A 20,526-nucleotide genomic window follows, 5' to 3' on the forward strand; every position below is an offset into this window, starting at 1 on the left:
ATATGGAAGAATAGGCATTTATCTGAAAAGGAATAATAATGAGAGACTGCTCATCTCATGATGTATGTGATAACATATATAAAACAAATGTGTTATATATAAGTTAAAATAAATTTAAAATAGTTTAGATATAAAACAAAAGTCAGTTATTATCTTTAACAGGATTCAATTTAAGAAGATTAATTTAGGAAGAGTTAAAGTTTTCCAGTACTGAGAACTGTTATCCATGAGCAGGTCTTTTCATTCAACAAATCATCTTTCATGACCTTCTGCACTGCTTCCATTTTCTGCCTGTGTGAGTTATGCCTTCTAGATATCTGCTGTTCTTCATCTATGACCCCTGAAATGTTTGGCATTTTTCTGTAAGAAAAACCATCTCTTTCAGGAGGTGTGTGACTTAAGTCTTTGCTGAGCATCCATGTGGTCATCTGCAAACCTATGTGTAACACAAATATGTTATATATGAAAGCAATTATATTGTGTGGGGATATGAACAAAGAGATGAATGAAACAGGTGTCCTGATCTGCATCCAAATAAAAATAAGACTTTAGAATATAATAATCAGGATTCAGGTCAATGGCAAAAAGAAAAGTATGCAAATGTTAAAAAAAAAAAACAAACTGAAATTTAGAAAACTGACTATTCCTCCATACTTCTTCAACTCCTATATCAAAAAAATTCAGATGGGTCTAAAATTTTAATGTAAGATATACAACCTCAAAAATGCTTTAAAAATTAACTGCTGAACTCTGGAACACTGAAAAGAAATTTTTAAAAAAGAAAATAAAAAAAATTAACTGCTGAAAAACAGTTTAAGAATATTTTGGTATAAGTGGGAAAAACTTTTAAAGATAAGAATGCAAAACAAAATTAACTATTAAATTTTAAGAATATTTTTTGCATGCCAAAAGGATTTTACAAACTATACAAAAGTTAAAAACACATCACAAGCCAGAAAGATAATTGCTGCATACACAACAATAAAGGGATCCTTTCCTCAGAATGTAATCAATCACGAAAATCACTATGGAAAAGATCAATGATGGAATGAAATAAGTAAAAGCATTAATAGGTGATTCACAGAAAAAGGAATATAAATCATATTAAAGATAAACTCGATAATATGAAAAAGGTTACATTTTAATCAGATTATTTTATGCCATGAATATTTATCAGGTATGGATTGTTGAGAATGTGGACACAAATACTCTCACAGATTGTGAGAAGCAGTTTAGCTACTACTACAATCTCAAGCATGATAGTTTGACAATAACTATGAATACTCACATTTAACTATCTGACCATTGTTTCAAATACATATATCAACAGTTCCACTCCTTGGAACTCATACTTGCACATGTTCACAAACATATACTTAAAGCAAAAAAATTTTTGTAGGATAAGTTTAGTAAAAACATGAACAGAAATGAATACATTTATTTATTTTAGTAAATGTTTATAAATGAGTAATATGGAGTACAAGAAAAACTAAGAGATCTTATGGATTAGTATAGAATATCTTCAAAATGTTGCAAGAGATTTCTCTTATATTGGAATTAAAAAAAAAACAGTGAAACAAACAAAACCCAGAAATGTACTCATACATACAGAGAACAAACTGGTAATTGCCAGAATGGAGGGGGATGAAGGGATAGGCAAAGGTAGGTGAAGGGGATGAAAGGCAGAAAGTTTCAGTGATAAAATAAATATGTCACAAGAATGAAAAGGACAGCATAGGAAACAATCAAAAACAACGTAGCAACTTTGTATGGTAACACATCAAAACTACACTTTTCATGATAAGCATCTCTTAATGTACATGATTGTTGACTCACTATGCTATATTCCTGAAACTACTGTAATACTGTATGATAGCTATACTTCAGTTAAAAAATTAGAAATAAGCAAAACTATGTCAACTTAAAGGTTTATTTTAAAAAAACAAGTTGCATAATAAAGGCAAACATTTAAATACACAGAAAAAAATTACATTCTTATATTTAAATCGAGGTGCAATTGCAAAGTTTTTATCTCATGAGTCTTCAACAGATCAAGACTAACTCTGGGGAAGAGGAGTAGAGACCACACTGAGAGAGAAGTAGGTAATTTATTCAACATTGTTTCCAATTGTGTAAGATCTGCTCTTGTACTCTTATTATCCATTACACTTCAATTTTTCTTATGAAAATACTTATTTTATATCTAAGGCAGCAGAAATTTAATACACAAGACAGTCTATACATCATTAAATATTTTAAAGAGTATAATAAAAATATTACTTTACATAACAAGAATCTAATAAAAAATAATACACATCTCAGAAAACAAATTTTAAAACATAACTTAATTAAAAATTATTGTAATCATATAAAAATTTCCTCACTAATTCGATACCTATTATTAACTCCTTGAGATAAAGGCATTACACCTTTCTAAATAAAGTGATCAACAAGACCCTGTAGACCTTATGTTTTAGCAAGAAGGGAAATGTTTTTAATGTACAATCATCCTGTTCATTCTTTAATTAACTTAATTAATTTGAAACAAAGAGACTTTTAAGAAGACTTCTGCATGGAGAAAATGGATCCAATGTAAAATAATTCTCTTCATGGTGGATAATACACTTATCGACAAAAGACAAGATATTTCTTCTCCAGAGCTTCTTCATAGCATTTGTCATCTCAGAATTTCTCAGAGTGTAGATCAATGGTTTCAGCATGGGGGTTATGACTGTATAAAACACACTCAATGATTTGTCAATAGGGAAGGTCTTAGCAGGTCTTGCATACATGAAAATACATGGAACAGAGCATAAAACTACCACAGTTAAGTGGGAACCACAGGTCTGGAGGGTTTTCCTCATCCCTTCTGGACTAAGGTTCTTTAGAGAGTGCAAGATGACACCGTAAGAGATGAGCAAGAACACAAACACAATAGTGCAGATCATCCCTCCATTGGCCACCACTAACAGGCTAATGACATACATGTCAGTACAGATGAGCTTCAATAAGGGGTAGTACATGTCACAGGAAAACTGATCAATAACATTGGGGCCACAGAATGGAAGCCCATAAATAGTGCTAACTTGAATTACTGAATGCAGAAAACCTCCTACCCAGGACACTACCAGCAGCACAATACACACCCACTGCCTCATGATCACCAAATAATGCAAGAACTTGCAGATGGCCACATAGTGGTCATAGGCCATCACCAGCAGAAGAAAGATTTCTGTTCCACCAAAAAGGTGCTCTGTAAATAGCTGAGTCATACAAGAATGGAAAGATATTGTATTTTCTCCAGATGATAAGTCTGAAATCAATCTGGGGGAAATGGAAGATGAATAAATGACATCCATAAATGATAAGTTAGCAAGAAATAAATACATAGGTGAGCCCAAGGTCTTACTGAGACTTACAGTCACCACAATGAGCAGGTTTCCTACCACAGAAAAAATATAGAAGAGCAAGAACATAACACAAAGGACCTTCTGTTCCTTTGGATCCTGGGTGAGGCCCAAGAGGACAAAATAAGTTACATTGTTTCTTGGTTCCATCTAGTCTGCATAGGAGCTGACTTCTCCTATTAGAAGGAAGTGATCTACAAAACAAGGGGGAAAACTTTTAAATGCATTACAAGATTAATCTTCTATTGACTCATTCAATTAAAAGAATGTGGAAGGCGTATCTGTTTGTGTCAAATGTGTAATGGATGTTATAATTTCTAGTTAAGCAAGCCATGGTTTCCTCCCCTCACATACATACATACATACATACATACATACATACATAATAATCACCAATGAAATAAAAGCCATTACAAAAATAGTCACACAAGGCAAAGATCAGGGGTAGGCATACATTACCAAACATCAGTCCAGGAAGGCTTCCCAGAGAGGCAACGCTTTAGCTGAGTTTCAAAGGAAAAGAGGAAATACAAGAAAAGACAGCAAGGGAATTCCACATAAAGGTGCACAGCTTATAAGTCACAAAAGTGAAATACTTGAGACCTATTTAGGGTAATTGACATATTCAAAGTGAATGGATCAACTAGGAACGGAAGATCACTGCCTTCAACTGCCTTATCCCTCACTGAGATCTCCTTCTTAAGGTTTTGGTTGGATATGTCTCCTCTATCCTGACCAATAAATGAGAAAGCATGCCAGTGTTGTGCCTCTCCCTTAATTTTTGAACTTCGTATATATGGCATCTCTATCTGTGGATATCTCCAACTGGATATCATTCCAGAACTTATGAAATTAAATTTTAAGTTTCCACAATAAACATAGGAGTTTTCAGCTCACTAAATGGTACCACTTTCCACATCATTGCTTAGACAGGAAATATCACAATGTCCTTCATGTATTTCTTGATCTCATATCACATACTGATAACTTTAACAAATCCTTTTATCCCCCTCTAAAATATTTCACGAACATAATCATTTCCCTTCCCCCGTCCCTTCTCTCTCACTGCACCCTGGATCCTGCCACATCCCTCACCTTGCATTCTTCCTTCAGTTTGTTGTCCTGATGCAGCCAAATGGTCCTTTTTAAAATCTGATTCTAATGTATCCCTCCACTGCTCACAATACTACAGTGGATTCCAATCAGTTCCTCACAACTTAATGAATCACATCTTATATTACAATAACAGGAATTGTAATCCCTATTAACTTCTCCAATGTCACACAGTTTTGAGTGATCAAACTAGAATTAGAATCCATGTTTGCTTTCTCTCCAAGTAATCTGTATTTACATTATAAGGAAAAGTCCTACAATTGCAAAACCTGGCCTCTGCTATTTTTTGCTTGTCTTACCTTGCATAGGCATATCCACAATCTGAAGGAAGACATTTTACTCATCCGCAGGGACCTGGGATTTTTCTGTCATCCAGTTTGACAAGAGAGGGCAAAAAAACTGCATTATTACTTGAGGATATATTAATTTCAATCGACTCTCCATCTATTTCCTCCATGAGGCCTTCCAGTTATTTTTTTTTTAACATTTGCATACTTTTCTTTTTGTCTATGTCTGTTAGCCATCTGGATGTCTTCTCACCATTTCTTGACTGGAGTATTTTGTGTGTGCTCAATTTGATAACTTCTTTATAGATTTTGAACGTTAACCCTTTATCAGATACGTAGCAAACAACTATCATTTCCCATTCCAGAGGTTGCCTTTTAAATTGTTTCCTTTGCTTGCAGATGTTTTTTGGTGAAGTCCTAATAGTTCATTTTTGCTTTTGCTTCCTTTGCCTCTTGAGATGTGTCTAGTAAGAAGTTACTGCATCAGAAGCCAGGGATGATGAGCAATGGTCATTGCTGCCAATGTTTCCCTCTGGGATTTTGATGGATTCCTGCCTCACGTTTAGGTCTTTCATCCATTCTGAGTTTTATTTTGTGTATAGTATAAGCAAGTTTCATTCTTCTGCACGTGGCTGTCTAATTTTCCCAACAGCATTTGTTGAAGACACTGTCTTTTTTCCCTTGGATATTCTTCCGTGCTTTGTCCAAGATTAGTTGACCATAGAGTTGAGGTCCATTTCTGGGTTCTCTATTCTGTTCCATTGATCTGTTTGTCTGTTTTTAATGCAGGTACCAAACTGTCTTGATGATTACAGCTTTGTAATACAGCTTGAAGTCTGGAATTGTGATGCCTCCAGTTTTGATTTTCTTTTTCAACATTCGTTTGGCTATTTGGGGTCTGAACCCACTGTTGACAGCAACAAAGAGACCAAGAGAAGGAGTGTCTTTGCAGATGAGTTTCAGCCAAAGGTTTATGTAATGTGTGAGTGGTCTATGACAGTGGAGCCACTCACAGGCAGCCACACTGTGAAGAGGACCTGAATGGTTGCAAGGACAAAACCTCTAGCACATGCCAACTGAAAGTGGAAGCCATATACCCATTACTTGTTATGATTTCATAGTACAGAGGTTTGCACATGGCCACATGGATGCTCAGCAAAGCCTTCAGGTACACACTTCCTAAAAGAGATGTTTTTGTTTTGTTTTGTTAAGATTTTTATTTATTACTTGACAGACAGAGATCACAAGTAGGCAGAGAGGCAGGCAGAGAGAGAGGAAGGGAAGCAGGCTCCCTGCTGAGCAGAGAGCCCGATGCGGGGCTCGATTCCAGGATACTGGGATCATGACCCGAACCTAAGGCAGAGGCTTTAACCCACTGAGCCACCCAGGTGCCCCAAGAGATGGTTTTTCTTAAATCAAAGTGCAAAGCAGCATTTCAGGGGCCATGGATGGAGAACAGCAGATACCCAGAAGGCATAACTCACACAGGCGGAAAATGGAAGCAGTACCCAAGGTCATGAAGGATGACTTGTTGAATGAAAAGACCTGCTCATGGATAACAGTTCTCAGTACTGGAAAGCTGTAAACCCTTCCTAAATTAATCTTCTTAAATTAAATCTTCTTAAAAATAATAATGTTTTGTATCTAAACTATTTAAATTTTTTTTAAATTATTTTTAAACTTACTTTAATTTGTCAATTTTTTTTTTCCGTTATGTTTTTCTTAATTTCTTTTCAGTGTTCCAGAATTCATTGTTAATGCATGACACCCAGTGTTCCATGCAATACATGCCCTCCATTAATGTTAAACTTGTTTATCTTATTTCAGTGTAAAACCATTTTTTATTTTAAATTTTTCTTTAAAATGTAAATATACAAGAATAGACAAAAATCTGAATAAAAAATGAGGTATATACTAAATGTGTTACATATGAAAGCAATTTTATTGTGTACTAACTAGGACATGAATAGAGATCAATGAAACAGAATTAAATCTTAAATGGGATTCAAGTGTATATGGAGCTTTAGATATAATAGGACTTCAAGTCAATGGCAAAAAGAAGATTATGAAACTAATTTGAAAAACCCTGAAATTTAGAAAATTTAGAAAACCAACTAAAAAATCCATGCCTCTTTAATGCCTATATAAAAAGAATTCTAGATGGGACGCCTGGGTGGCTCAGTTGGTTAAGCGGCTGCCTTTGGCTCAGGTCATGATCCCACCGTCCTGGGATCAAGTCCCACATCAGGCTCCTTGCTCCGCAGAGAGCCTGCTTCTCCCTCTGCCACTCTGTCTGCCTGTGCTCACTCTCTCTCTCTCTCTCTCTCTGACAAATAAATAAATAAAATCTTTAAAAAAATAAAAAAATTTTAAAAATTAAATAAATAAATAAGTAAGTAAATTCTAGATGGATCAAAAGTTTTAATGTAAGTTATACAGGCTCAACAAAGCTTTAAAATTAAGAGCTAAAAAAGCAGTTGAAGAATATTTTCGTATGAATGAAATAGGAAAAGTCTTTTTAAGTAAGATATATAGGCCAGAAATAATTTAATATTAAGTTAATAAGGATATTACTTACATGTAAAACGCATTCTATAATGTATAAAAGTATTAAAACACATCATAAGTTCAATTACAGAAAAATATCAATTTCTTATACAACAGTAGAAGAGATCATTTCTTTAGTAAAAGACAGTACTCACTAATATGAGTATGAAAAGATCGACAATTACACAAAATAGACCAAAAAAAAAGATGATTCACTACACACATGAAAAGACACCCAAACTCACTAATATGAGAAAGATTGTAATTTTTCTGGTTGCCTTATACCATGAGTATGTATCTGCAAGTGGTTGTGTAGAATATGGACAGAAGTACTTTCACAGACTGAGCAGCAGGGTAGCTATTACTACAGTCTCAAGGACAACAGTTTGGCAATAACTATGAAATTTGACATTTAACTATCTGACCATTGACTCAAATACATTCCTAACAATTCCTCTCCTAGGATCTCATACTTGCACATATTCACAAACACACAATTATAAAATTCTTCGTTATAGAAAAAAGTAATAACATGAACAGGAATGGAGATATTTACTTTAGTATATATTTATAAGTGAGTAACATGGAGTATAAGAAAAACAAAGACATTTATATAGATTAGTATGGCATGTCTTCAAGACGTTGCAAAAGATTTCACTTTTATGTGGAATTTAATCAACACACCAAAACAAACAAAAAACAAAAACAGACTCATAAATACAGAGAACAGACTGCCTGCTGCCAGGAGGAAGGGAGGGAGGGATTGGGAAAATAGGTGAAGGGTCTGAAAGGTACAATAATGGGAAGTAAAGAAATAACTCACAAGAATGAAAAGTACAGTCTAGGGGGAATAATCAGTAATGTTGTAGGGACTTTGGATGGTAATGAATGGTAACAGATGGAAGATACACTTTTCATGATCAGCATTCTGTAATGTATTTTTTGGTTTATTGCGTCCCAGGCTTCTTTAAGAACAAAGTGATGAGTGATGCAGGGATTAAAAAAAGAGCATCCTTGAACTTTGACTTCCCTCCAACTAGTCCCCTCAAACTCCCAGCCCCCACATCTTTTGTGTTCCCAAATCCTTTCTCAGTGAATGAAGAACTTGATCCCAAAGCCCTGGACCAAACCCCAGGTACTTGTTCCCTAGCTCTCCCCTCTCCTCTGTCCCCCACCCCCATTCCTGGGAAGGGCCGGCACCTCAGTTTGAACACATGGGAGAGTCCAGAGTGGTGACAGACCCTGAGGGAAAGGCTCCACCCTCAGGGAAAGGAATCAAGGAATATAGGGTAGTGAAGTGGGGGTCCCATAGCCTGGGGTACCTAGCTGGGCCCTGGTGCTGAAAGAAAGGATATGGGTACCCCTGAAAAAAGAGACCCAGCAGCCTCAAAATCCTGTCCTGGCCTGTAGTCCCTTCCTACGACCATTGCAGAAGTACACTCAGACCACATCCTTCTCATGCCCCAGCTGCTGGGCAATGGGGCTAATCTGCACCTGGGTGGGTCTCAGGAACTACAAGAACATGTTCTCCAGGTTACCTCACACAGTTCTCCAAACTAGTTCACTTGCTCTTTTGGGCCCACACAAGGGTCCCTGCTTTGTATATCTCCTGCAGATTTTCATTGTTGTCAACTTCCACCACCCACTTCTGCAGCAGGGGCCACAGCTTACATGTGTTGTAGCAACTGAGGTGCTGAGGCTCAAAGGGGCGGATAAGGTTATTTGGTGAAACACCTTCCCAAAAGAATCTTCAGGGTGAGCCCCACATGGGTCTGGGTATATCCTAGAGTGATTCTCTTCTGCCTCAGGGGCTTGGCAAATTATTCCAGGTCTTTCTGAAGAACTTTGATGTCCTGGGACTCTGCAGGATTTTGCCCAAACTTTTGCTCTGCTCAGGGAAAGCGTCCTTGGAGCTGGCTCTCCTCCTCAGCTCCTACCTTGCCCTCCCCCTGAGAGGTCTCCAGGCTGCCTTGGAGCACTCACTCCACCCTAATCTGATGTCCACAGTATGCTGTCCTTCTGCAGAACTCATATGGCAGGGAGGCATAGGGGAATCCCCCAATATTCCACATCTGTTCCAAACTCTGGTTCAATTCCTGAACCACTAGGAGGGTAACAGATGGTCAGCCAGGTGAAAGGGTTAACCCAGTAGGGCTCTAGCCCTCCCAGCTCATCCCTTCTACCCTCACCCTCTTCTGAATACAAGAATGCCAAGTTAGAGGCCAGGCATTCTGCCATGGGGAACAGAGGGAGCCCAAGACAAGGGGTCTGGAAAAATGAGGGCTCTCCAAGGGACTGCTCAACACCTGTCTCCCTCCCTAATCCCACCCACTATAATAATGTACACAACTGTTGAATCACGATGGTATAAACCTGAAACTAGTGTAATATTGTATGCCAGCTATTTTCAATTAAAAATAAATCAATAGGGATGACTGGGTGGCTCAGTGGGTTAAGCCTCTGCCTTGGGCTCAGGTCATCATCTCAGGGTCCTGGGATCGAGCCCTGAATGGGCTCTCTGCTCAGCAGGGAGCCTTCTTCTCCCTCTCTCTCTCTGCCTGCCTCTCTGACTACTTGTGATCTCTCTCTGTCAAATACATAAATAAAATCTTTTAAAAAATCAATAAACAAATCTATTATAAAATTAAAAGTTTATTGATAAAAAGTTCTATAGGAAAGCATTTTCATACACATTGAAAGATTCACACATAGATATTTAAATTTACACTTGCATCTGGGGAAGAGAATTGGAAAAAATGCTGAGAGTTAAACAGAACTTAATCCTACACTGTATCTCTTTTTGTAAGGCTTTCAATATTATTATTTTTTATCTATTTTTGGTTATTACACTTCAACTGTTCTTATGTAAACTAAAAGTATTAGTCTAAATATGTTTATGTAAAGCAACCAAAAATTAATATGGAAAACTCTACATACCATTATTTCAAATAATATAATAAAAGGATAAACTTAACTGATAGAATCTAACAAAAAATAATACTGCCTCAGAAAAAATGTTTTTAAACAACTAAAAATTAGTGTAATCATATAAAAATGTCCTCAGTAATACATTACCTAGTATGGATTCCTTGCTATAGAGGCATTATACATTTCTAAGTGAGGAGATTGACAAGGTGTTATGGACCTTACTTACATTCTAGCCGCAAGGGAAACTGTTCATACATTAATTATAATTTATTTAAATTCTTACAAGTAAAGGAAGTCAGAATCAAACGTAAGAAGATTTCTACACTCCAAAGATATGGACTCTAATGTCAAATAATTCTCTTCATGGTGAATAACACACTTATCTACTCAAAGACATAATATTTCTTCCCCAGAGCTTCTTCATAGCATTTGTCATCTCAGAATTTCTCAGGGTGTAGATCAGTGGGTTCAGCATGGGGGTTATGACTGTATAAAACACACTCAATGATTTGTCTATGGGGAAGGTCTTAGCAGGTCTTACATACATGAAAATACATGGAACAAAGAAAAAGACCACCACAGTGATGTGGGAACCACAGGTCTGGAGGGCTTTGCGCCTCCTTTCTGGACTAAGGTTCTTTAGAGAGTTCAGGATGACACCATAAGATATGAGCAAGAGCACAAACACAATACTGCAGATCAGCCCTCCATTGGCCACCACTAACAGGCCAATGACATACGTGTCAGTACAGACAAGTTTCAGTAAGGGGTACATGTCACACCAAAAATGATCAATGACATTGGGACCACAAAATGGGAGCCTATAAATAGTGATAACTTGAGTTATTGAATGCAAAAAACCTCCCACCCAGGACATTACCAGCATCACAACACACACCCACTGCCTCATGATCACCAAATAATGCAAGGGCTTGCAGATGGCCACATAGCGGTCATAGGCCATCACCAGCAGAAGAAAGACCTCTGATGCACCAAAAAAGTGTCCTGTTAATAGCTGAGTCATACAAGATTCAAAAGATATTATATTTTCTGCAAACAACAAGTCTGAAATCAATCTGGGAGAAATAGAAGATGAATAAATGACATCCATAAATGATAAGCTAGCAAGAAAAAAGTACATAGGTGAGTCCAGGGACTTACTGACAGTTACAGTCACCACAATGAGCAGGTTTCCCACCACAGTCAAAATGTAGAAGAGCAAGAACATAACAAAAAGGATCTTCTGTTCCTTTGGATCCTGGGTGAGGCCCAAGAGGACAAAGTAAGTTACACTGCTATTTGGTGCCATCTATCTGCATTAGGAACTGACTTCTCATATTAGAAGCAAGTGATCTACAAAACAAGGCAGAAAACTTTTAAATGCATTATAAGATTATTCTTTTATTGACTCATTCAATGAAAAGATTGTGGCAGGAGTACCTGTTTATGTCACATGTGTCACAGACATTGTGATTTCCAAGTTGAATAAGTCATGGTTTCCAGCACTCAGTGATAGCATACGTAATAATCACCAATGTAATAAGTGCTACTATAAAAATAGTTACACAGTGTGAAGGTCATAAGCAAACAGCAGTCAGAGAAGGCTTCCCAGTGGAAGCAATGCTTTAACTGAGTTGCAAAGGAAAACTGAAAGGACAAGAAAAGAAGGCAAGGGAATTCCATGCAAAGGTACACAGTTTATAAAGTCATAAAAGTTAAATACTTGAGGCCCCTTTAAGATAATTGACATATTTGAAGTGAGTCGATCAAACTAGGAGTGGAAGGTTGCAGCCTAGGATTGCATATTCCTGAGACTTCTTTCATAGGATCTTTGGTTGGATATGCCCTCTTTTCCTGACCAATAAATGGGGAAGCACTCCAGTGTTGTGTCTCTCCCTTGATTTTTTAACTTCATATATACATATATCATCTCAAATTCTGGACATTTCCACTTGGATATTAATTCAGTACTTTTGAAACTAAATTTCTAATTTTCATCAAGAAACAGGTATCCCATCTAATAAAATGGTACCACCTTCCATATCATTGCTCAGACAAGAAATATCACCATGTCCTTCATGCCATTCTTGTTCTTGTATCACTTATTGATATCTTTAATAAATCTTATTAACCCCCTCTAAAATATATCACTAAATAACTAACCCTCCCCACACCAATTCCGGTCCACTGCACTAGCTTCCCACAACATCCCTCCCCTTTCGTCTGGCTTCCATCAATTTGTGGCCCTGATGCAGTCCAAATGAACCTTTTTAAATCTGATTCTGATCTAATCATTCCACTGCTCACAACAACTACAGGGGATTCCATTCATAGGCTCACAACTTAAGAAATCACATTTCCTATTACAGTAACAGGAATTATATTCCTCATTTCATAGTTGAGAAATGGAGGCTTAGAACATCTAGTTAATTTTTCCTAAGTCATTCATTTTTAAGTGATAAAGCTAGAATTGCAACCCAAGTTTGCTTTATCTAAAGCGATCTTTTACATAATAAAGATACTCACACAATTGCAAAGCCTGGTTTCCACTATTTACTGTTATTCTTACCTTAGGAAAATATGTCCACAATCTGAAGGAACACTTTTTACTCTCACAGGAACCTGGAATTCTTCTATCATCCAGTCTGACAAGAGAGAGTAAAAAGCTGCATTATTACTTGAGGATGTATTTTATTTCATTCAACTGCCTGTCTGTTCTCTCTGTGGAGTCTTCTGGTTATTCAGAAGTTTGTTTTAATTTGTACTGTAAATTACTTCCTAGGAAGTCCAGGGTCCACACAGAAATCAAAAATTTAGCAAAATAGGAGAATTTAGCAAAAAGACAAGGAATTCCTATCCTTATATAAGAAGATAGCAACCAGACATTCCTGGAGGAGACTTTTCTCAAGTAACTTCTTTCCTACTAATGTCTAAATAGAAAAATATCATTCAACTCTTTGGTCAAATTCATTCTGTCCTGTCGGTTTGCTCAGTTTAGCTGACTTGATATTTTAAGAGACATTCTTGTTCTTTTCTTTCAGTAATGCTGTAAGCCCAACAGAACCCCCTAAAAATAAATAAATAAATATATATTATATATAATATATATAATCAGTTGTTAGGAACATAGCATCTTCTTCCCAACACAAGCACAGTTCACTGAACATTTTATGCCTTCTAACCAAACACCTCATTAAGTTCTAGAATTGGGAAGTGTCCAAGACTAATTCTTGCTTAATTAAATTTGCTGGGAATTTCCACAAAAACTTTAAAAATATCTATAGGAGAAAGGTATTAGGTCAATCACATAGTTAGGGTCAGCAAGATGTTACATAAATAGAAAAATATCCTTAGAACCATTATAAGACTACCACCAGTCAAATATAAAATTTCAGCCCTGCCATGTTGTGTTAGGGAAGATTAATTTATCATGTATTTCCACGCTTGTCATAGCAAGTCTTTCTTTCCTTTCATTTAATAGTCAATTTATGTCACCTTGCAGTGTGGTTAGATGTTCTAGATGTTTATTCACAGATTTAGATATAGTAATTACCCAATTTCTTTTATTTTAAAATTTTAAATTTTAAATTTGGAGCACTTATTTATTTCCAAGAACTATGCTATGAGTGAGGACACAGCAACTAATGAAATAGGCAAAAATTATGCAAAAGTTCCTTCCTCCATGGACCTTATATTCTCATAATAGAATCAGACAATAAATAAAGGGACAATTCAGCATACAAATCATAATCTTTTCAGTGCTAATAATAAGGCAAACAAGGTACTCAGGGAGAATTCTACTAGGAAGAATGTAATCAGTGAAGGTCTTTCTTCAAAGATGATGCTTAAACTGAGATAGTTGTTACCATCAGAAGCACTGTCACAGCTAGTAATTTTAAGTAAAATTTAAGTTAGTAAGTAAAATGATCTTACTTCACCAATGGCCTGATCTATATGTAGAAATTGCTAAAAATATCACAGGGATTTTTTTTTTCCAATGCTTTTGGGAGAAGGAGGGGTGAGAGTGGGCACTCTCATCTTATTCCTGATTGTGGTGGGAAATCTTTCAACCTTTGCCTGTTGAGTGGATCTGTCATATATGGCCCTTTGTGTTGAGGTGCATTCCTTCTCTACCCAATTTTTTGAGAGGTTACTTTTTTCATGAAAATATATTGAATTCTATCTTACCAATGAACTACCCGGAGAGGATTAAGAAAACGATTCCTTTTACAACAATATCAAAGGGAATAAATATTTAAGAATAAACATAAGGAGTCAAAAGTCTTCTATAGTGCAAAACTATAAAATGTTGCTGAAAGATAATTTGAAAGACACAAATCAATGGAAAGACTTTCATGAACTGATACAGTTCATGTCATTAAGATGTCAATGCTACCTAATATGATCTATAGATTCAGTGTAAACCCTCTTAAAAAAAGAATAAATAAAGTTCTCTGAGAAGTAGAAAAATCCATCCAAAAATTCACATGGAATATCAAGGAACCCAAACAGAGAAAATAATATTGGAAAGAAAGAGACCAAAAAAAAAAAAAAAAAAAAGTTGGAAAACTTCCTGGTTCTAAAACTTACTACAAAGTTATGGTAATCAAAAGAGTGTGATATTGATATAAAAACAGACATAGTAATGGAATAAAATTCAGAGCCTAAAAATAAAGCTTTGCGTATGTATTCAATGATTTTCAACAAAGTTGTCAAGAGTAGTCATGGGGTAGAGACGGGTGGTTCAAAAAATGGTGCTGTGAAACTGGATATCCATATAGAAAGGAATGAAATTGAACCCTTACGTATATCATATGCAAAAATTAGCTCAATATGGATCAAGACCTAAAATCTAGTTAAAACTATAAAACTCTTATAAGAACACATAGAAGAAAAACCATGACCTTGGATTTGGCAATGATTCCAAAAACACAGGCAAAAAGAAATAGATAAATTGTACTTTATCAATATCCAGAACTTTTGTGCATGAAGCAACACCACCAACGTGAAACAACAATGGAAAATGTTATGGTAGTTCTCAAATACTTAAAGGATTATTACATGATCTAGCAATTTCACTTCTGGGTATATATCCAAAGTAATAGAAATCAGGAATTCAAACAAATATTTCTAAACTCATTTTCATGGCAGTATTCACAAAAGCCAGTAAGAAGAAGCAACAAGAGCACTTACTGGCAGGTAACTGTATAAACAAAATGAGATGTACACACAGTGGAATACTATTCAGCCTTGAAATATGAACTATGAATTGACACATGCCAAAACATACTAATCTATAATAGAATCTGCTAAGTGAAATAAGGCAGTCACAAAAGGACAAGCACTGTCTGTTCCCACTTATGAGATGTACTTAGCATATCAAATTCACAGATCATATGTAGAGCGCTGGTTGCCTAGGCCTCAGGGAGAGAGAATGGCAATTAGTATTTAGTGGGTGTCTGGTTTCAGTTTGGGAAAATGAAAAAGTACCAGAAACACATGGTGGTGATGTTATTATAACATAGTGAAGTGACTTAATGTCCCTGAACTGTGAACTTACAAATGGCTGAAATTATACATTTGCCACATGTACTTTACCACAATTTAAAAGCTAAACTTAAAAACTAAGATAACTTCCATAAGCAGTAAATTAAATATCTATAAAAATCAGTCAAGGGAAAAAAAATCAGTCAAGGGATTTGCAAAATAAAAGGATGTAAAGTCTGACACCATATACCTAAAACACGGCTGGAGGAGAGTAAAAATGCAGTGATTCTAGACGGGGTTCCAGCTTAAACAACCATTAGCTTAATATAGACTGCTATAAGCATAAAATTTTACATATAAACCCAATGGTAAACACAAAACTAAAAATAGTAATAAATATGGAAAAATAAAGAGAAGGGAATCCACATATATATATCACTAAAGAAAGCCAATAAATCATGAGAGAAGAGAGCAAGAGAAGAAAGGAAGAGAGAAGAACTACTAAAACAACCATAAAACAAGTAACAAAATGACAGTAAGTACATCCTATCAGTAATCACTTTGAACATAAATGAACTAAATGCTCCAATCAAACGGCATAGAGTGAAAGAACAAACAAAAAAATGTAAGACCCATCTCAATGCTGCCTACATGAGACTAATCTCAGACCTAAAGACACAGGCAGGTTGAAAGTGAAGGGATAGAAAAACATTAAACATGCAAATGAAAGCGAAAAGAAAACCAGGTAGCAATACTTATATCAGAAAAAATTTACTTTAAAACAAAGACTGTTAACAGAAACAACAAGAACACTACATACTCAAAGGGAACAATCCAACAAGAACATATAACAGTTGTAAATATTTATGCACCAAACATGGGAGCATCCAAATGCATAAAGCAACTATTAAAAAACATAAAGGAAGTAATAAATAATGCAACAATTATACTTGGGACTTTAACACCACAATCACACCAATGAACAGATCATCCAAAGAGAAAGTCAACAAGAAGACAGTGGCTTTGAATGACACATTGGACCAGATGGATCTAACAGACATATTCAGAACACAGCAGAATAACATTCTGCTGAATGTTATATATACAGAATATACATTCTTTTCAAGTGCACATGGAACATTCTCCAGAAGAGATTGCTTATTAGGCCACAAAACAGGTCAACAAATTCAGAAAGGCTAAAATCATATTGTACATCTTTTCTGAGCAAAATTTGAACAAATATCCATCAATGAAATTGAATTAGTAATGAAAAAACCCCACAAACAAAAGTCCAGAACCAGATGACTTTACAGGTGAATTGCACCAAACATTTAAAGAAAAGTTAATGCTTATTCCTCTCAAACTATTAAAAAAAAAACAAAAACAAAAACAAACAAACAAACCAAAAAACAGAAGAGGAAGGAGAGCTTCCAAATTCATTTGATGAGGCCAGCATTTTCCTGATACCAAAAACAGATAAAGACACCACAAAAGAGAGAGAGAGAGAGAGAGAGATATCAATGTACAGGACAACATCTCTGATAAACATAGATGCAAAAATCCTCAACAAAGCATTAGCAATCCTAATCCAACAATAATTAAATAATTATAAAAAAAATTTCACCAGGGTCAAATGGGATTAATCCCTGGGTTGCAAGAGTAGTTCAATATTCATAAATCTATCAACATGATAAATAACAACAGGAGAACAGATAAAAAACTACATAATCCTTTCAGTAGTTGCAGACAAAGCATTTGACAAAGTGCAACATCCATTCATGATTAAAAACCTTCAACAAAGTAGGTTTAAAGAGTATATACCTTGGGGCGCCTGGGTGGCTCAGTGGGCTAAAGCCTCTGCCTTGGCTCAGGTCATGATCCCAGGGTCCTGGGATCGAGCCCGGCATCGGGCTCTCTGCTCAGCAGGGAGCCTGCTTCTCCCTCTCTCTCTCTGCCTGCCTCTCTGCCTACTTGTGATCTCCAACTGTCAAATAAATAAATGAAATCTTAAAAAAAAAAGAGTATATACCTTAACATAATAAAGGCCATATATGAAGAAGAACCCACAGCAAACATCATACTCAATGGTGAAAAACTTAGAGCTTTACTCCTAAGATCATGAACAAGACAACAATGTCCACTCTCACCATTTTTATTCAACATAGTACTGAAAGTCTTCATTACAAAAATCAAATCTCAAAAAGAGATAAAAACATTCAAATTGGTAAGGAAAAAGTAAAAGTTTCATGATTTTCAGATGTCATCATTCTGTATATATAATGCCCTAAAGACTCTACTAAAAAAGAACACTAGAACTAGTAAATGAATTGAACTGAATCTTGTATCACAGGATACAATATCACTATGCAAAATCTGTCGCATTTTTTTTACACAAATAATGAAGTAGCAGAGAGAGAAATTAACTGTCCCATTTACAATTGCACCAAAAATAATAAAATACCTAGGAATAAACTTAACCAAGGAGGTGAAAGTTCTGTACACTATAAAACACTGATGAAAGAAATTCAAAATGACACAAACAATGGAAAGATATTTGATGCTTGTGGATGGGAAGAACAAATATTGTTAAAAAGTCCATTCTAACCTTAAGAACTCTACATACTTAAAGCAATCCTTATCAAAATACCAACAGCATTTTCACAGAACTGGACCAAGTAATCTAAAATGCTCATGGTACCACAAGAGACCCAGATTACAAAAGCAATAATGAAAAAGAGGAGCAAAACTGGAGGTATCACAATCCCAGCTACGAAGGTACACTACAAAGCTGTAGCAATGAGGACAGTATGTTACTGGCACAAAAATAGACACAGAGATCAATAGAACAGAATAGAGAACCCAGAAATAAAGTCACGATTATTGGAAGTTAATCTATAAGAAAGGAGGTAAGAATATGTTTTGAGGAAAAAACAGTCTCCTCAGCAAATTGTGCTGGGAAAACTGGACAGCAGCTACATGCAAAAGAATGAAACTGGACCACTTTCTTACACAATACACAAAAATAAACTCAAAATAGATTAAAGGCCTAAATGTGAAACCTGAAAACATAAAAACCTTAAAACAGAGTAATGACAGTAATGTCTCTGGCATTAACCTCAGTTATATTTTTCTAGATATGTCTCCTTGATGAGGGAGCAGAAGACTAACTGAGGACAGGCAGAAGTTGACAATCCATAGGCCAACCATCCACATCCACGGAATATATGAGACAATCCTGGCTGCCCTAAAGGAAAAACAAATAAATTTATAGAGATTACAATCCTACAAGATAGGAGTCTCCCTAAATTTACAAAAATCTTAGCAATTTACAAGAACAAAACATTTCTATCAATGGCCTAGCTTCAAGAAAGGAATGTAGGGGTGCCTGGGTGGCTCAGTGGGTTAAAGCCTCTGCGTTTGGCTCATGTCATGATTCCAGGGTCCCGGGATCAAGACCCACATTGGGCTCTCTGCTCAACGGGTAGCCTGCTTCCTCCTCTCTCTCTGCCTGCCTCTCTGCCTACTTGGCATCTCCGTCTGTCATATAAATAAATAAAATCTTTTAAAAAAAGAAGGGGATGTAAGTACAATTAAAGGTGCTTAAAATCTGCAGCCCATTGACAGATACTTGAAGCGGGCAAAGTAAAATTTTTGTTCCTCCAGGAAGCTCCCAACTCTTTTACTGTTAATGACATACTAGAAGGAAAAACAACTTTAATTTCACAATGGCAAGGTCTCTGATATCCTGTGAATCTTCTTTAACATACAAAAATCCTTTGAAACCACCTTTTTCCTTACCTCCCCCAACTCCCAAGTACATAATCAGCCACACCTTACAAACCCTGGGCAGCTTTTTCTCCCTATGGGTCCTGCCCACATGCTTTAATAAAACCACCTTTTTGCACCAGAGATATCACAAGAATTCTTTCTTCACTGTCAGCTCTGGAACTCACCCCACCAAATTTCAGCTATATTCTCCACATAAATATGCAAGTCTAGTTACAAATCTGAAAAAGAACAGCTAGTCTCATCACATATCAATATGTGTTCTATATATGAAACATATATTGTGTCTCAATTGGGACTTGAATAAATACATCAATAAAATGGAATAGCCCTAAATAGAATCCAAATACCAATGGGACATTAGAATATAATAGTCAGGATTTCAGGTTAAGGGTAAAAAGATAATTATACAACTATTAAAAAGAAAGAACTAAATTTTATAAAAACAAAAAAGTCAATCCCAATTAATCCCTATATCAAAATAAATTCCCAATGAATCAATAATTTTAATATAAGACCAAAAGAAGTACTTAAAAATTAAGTGCTAAAAATAGCTGAAGAATATTTTGTCATGAATGAAGTAAGGAAAGTCTTTTTAAGCAAGATACAAAGCAAAAAAAAAAAAACATTAAATATAAAATGTAAGACAAAATATAGACTCTGGACTCTGGGAAACAAACTGACGGTTACAGAAAGGGAGCAGGGAGGATGAGGTAGCCTGATGACGGGTATTAAGGAGGGCATATGTTGTGATGAGCACTAGTGTTATACACAACTCATGAATCACTGAGCACTACATCAAAAATAATAATGTACTACATGTTGGCTAACTGAACATAATAAAAAAAAAGTAGTATACAAAAGTTAAAAATACCACATATACCTAGCATAAAAAAGTTTAAAATATCACAAGCCAGAAAAATAATAACAGTAAAAAGGATCATTTCTTTAGTACACAAATGACTCATAAA

At 35.7% G+C, this 20,526-nt stretch overlaps 2 protein-coding genes and 1 pseudogene across 3 annotated transcripts; all 3 read right to left on the reverse strand.

The window, feature by feature from the left end:
• Positions 1-194: 194 nt before the first annotated feature.
• Positions 195-3,557, reverse strand: LOC308350769 (olfactory receptor 4A47-like; the record flags this gene model as incomplete). The annotated part of the gene is made up of 2 exons (XM_080816262.1): positions 195-436; positions 2,624-3,557. The coding sequence occupies 2 exons, from the start codon at positions 3,555-3,557 to the stop codon at positions 195-197; spliced, it is 1,176 nt and encodes a 391-aa protein (XP_080672388.1).
• Positions 3,558-8,555: 4,998 nt separating this feature from the next.
• On the reverse strand, positions 8,556-9,592 carry LOC308350771 (POU domain, class 5, transcription factor 1-like; annotated as a pseudogene). Its single transcript has 2 exons — positions 9,544-9,592; positions 8,556-9,215 (listed from the first exon to the last, which is right to left on the reverse strand). The product of its transcript is annotated as a POU domain, class 5, transcription factor 1-like (transcript).
• Positions 9,593-10,661: 1,069 nt separating this feature from the next.
• On the reverse strand, positions 10,662-11,591 carry LOC308350263 (olfactory receptor 4A47-like; the record flags this gene model as incomplete). The annotated part of the gene is made up of 1 exon (XM_080815399.1): positions 10,662-11,591. One exon carries the CDS (start codon positions 11,589-11,591, stop codon positions 10,662-10,664), a length of 930 nt encoding a protein of 309 aa, XP_080671525.1.
• Positions 11,592-20,526: the final 8,935 nt, after the last annotated feature.

This window comes from Martes martes (assembly GCF_963455335.1).
Source record: "Martes martes genome assembly, chromosome: 10".
Taxonomy (NCBI): domain Eukaryota; kingdom Metazoa; phylum Chordata; class Mammalia; order Carnivora; family Mustelidae; genus Martes; species Martes martes.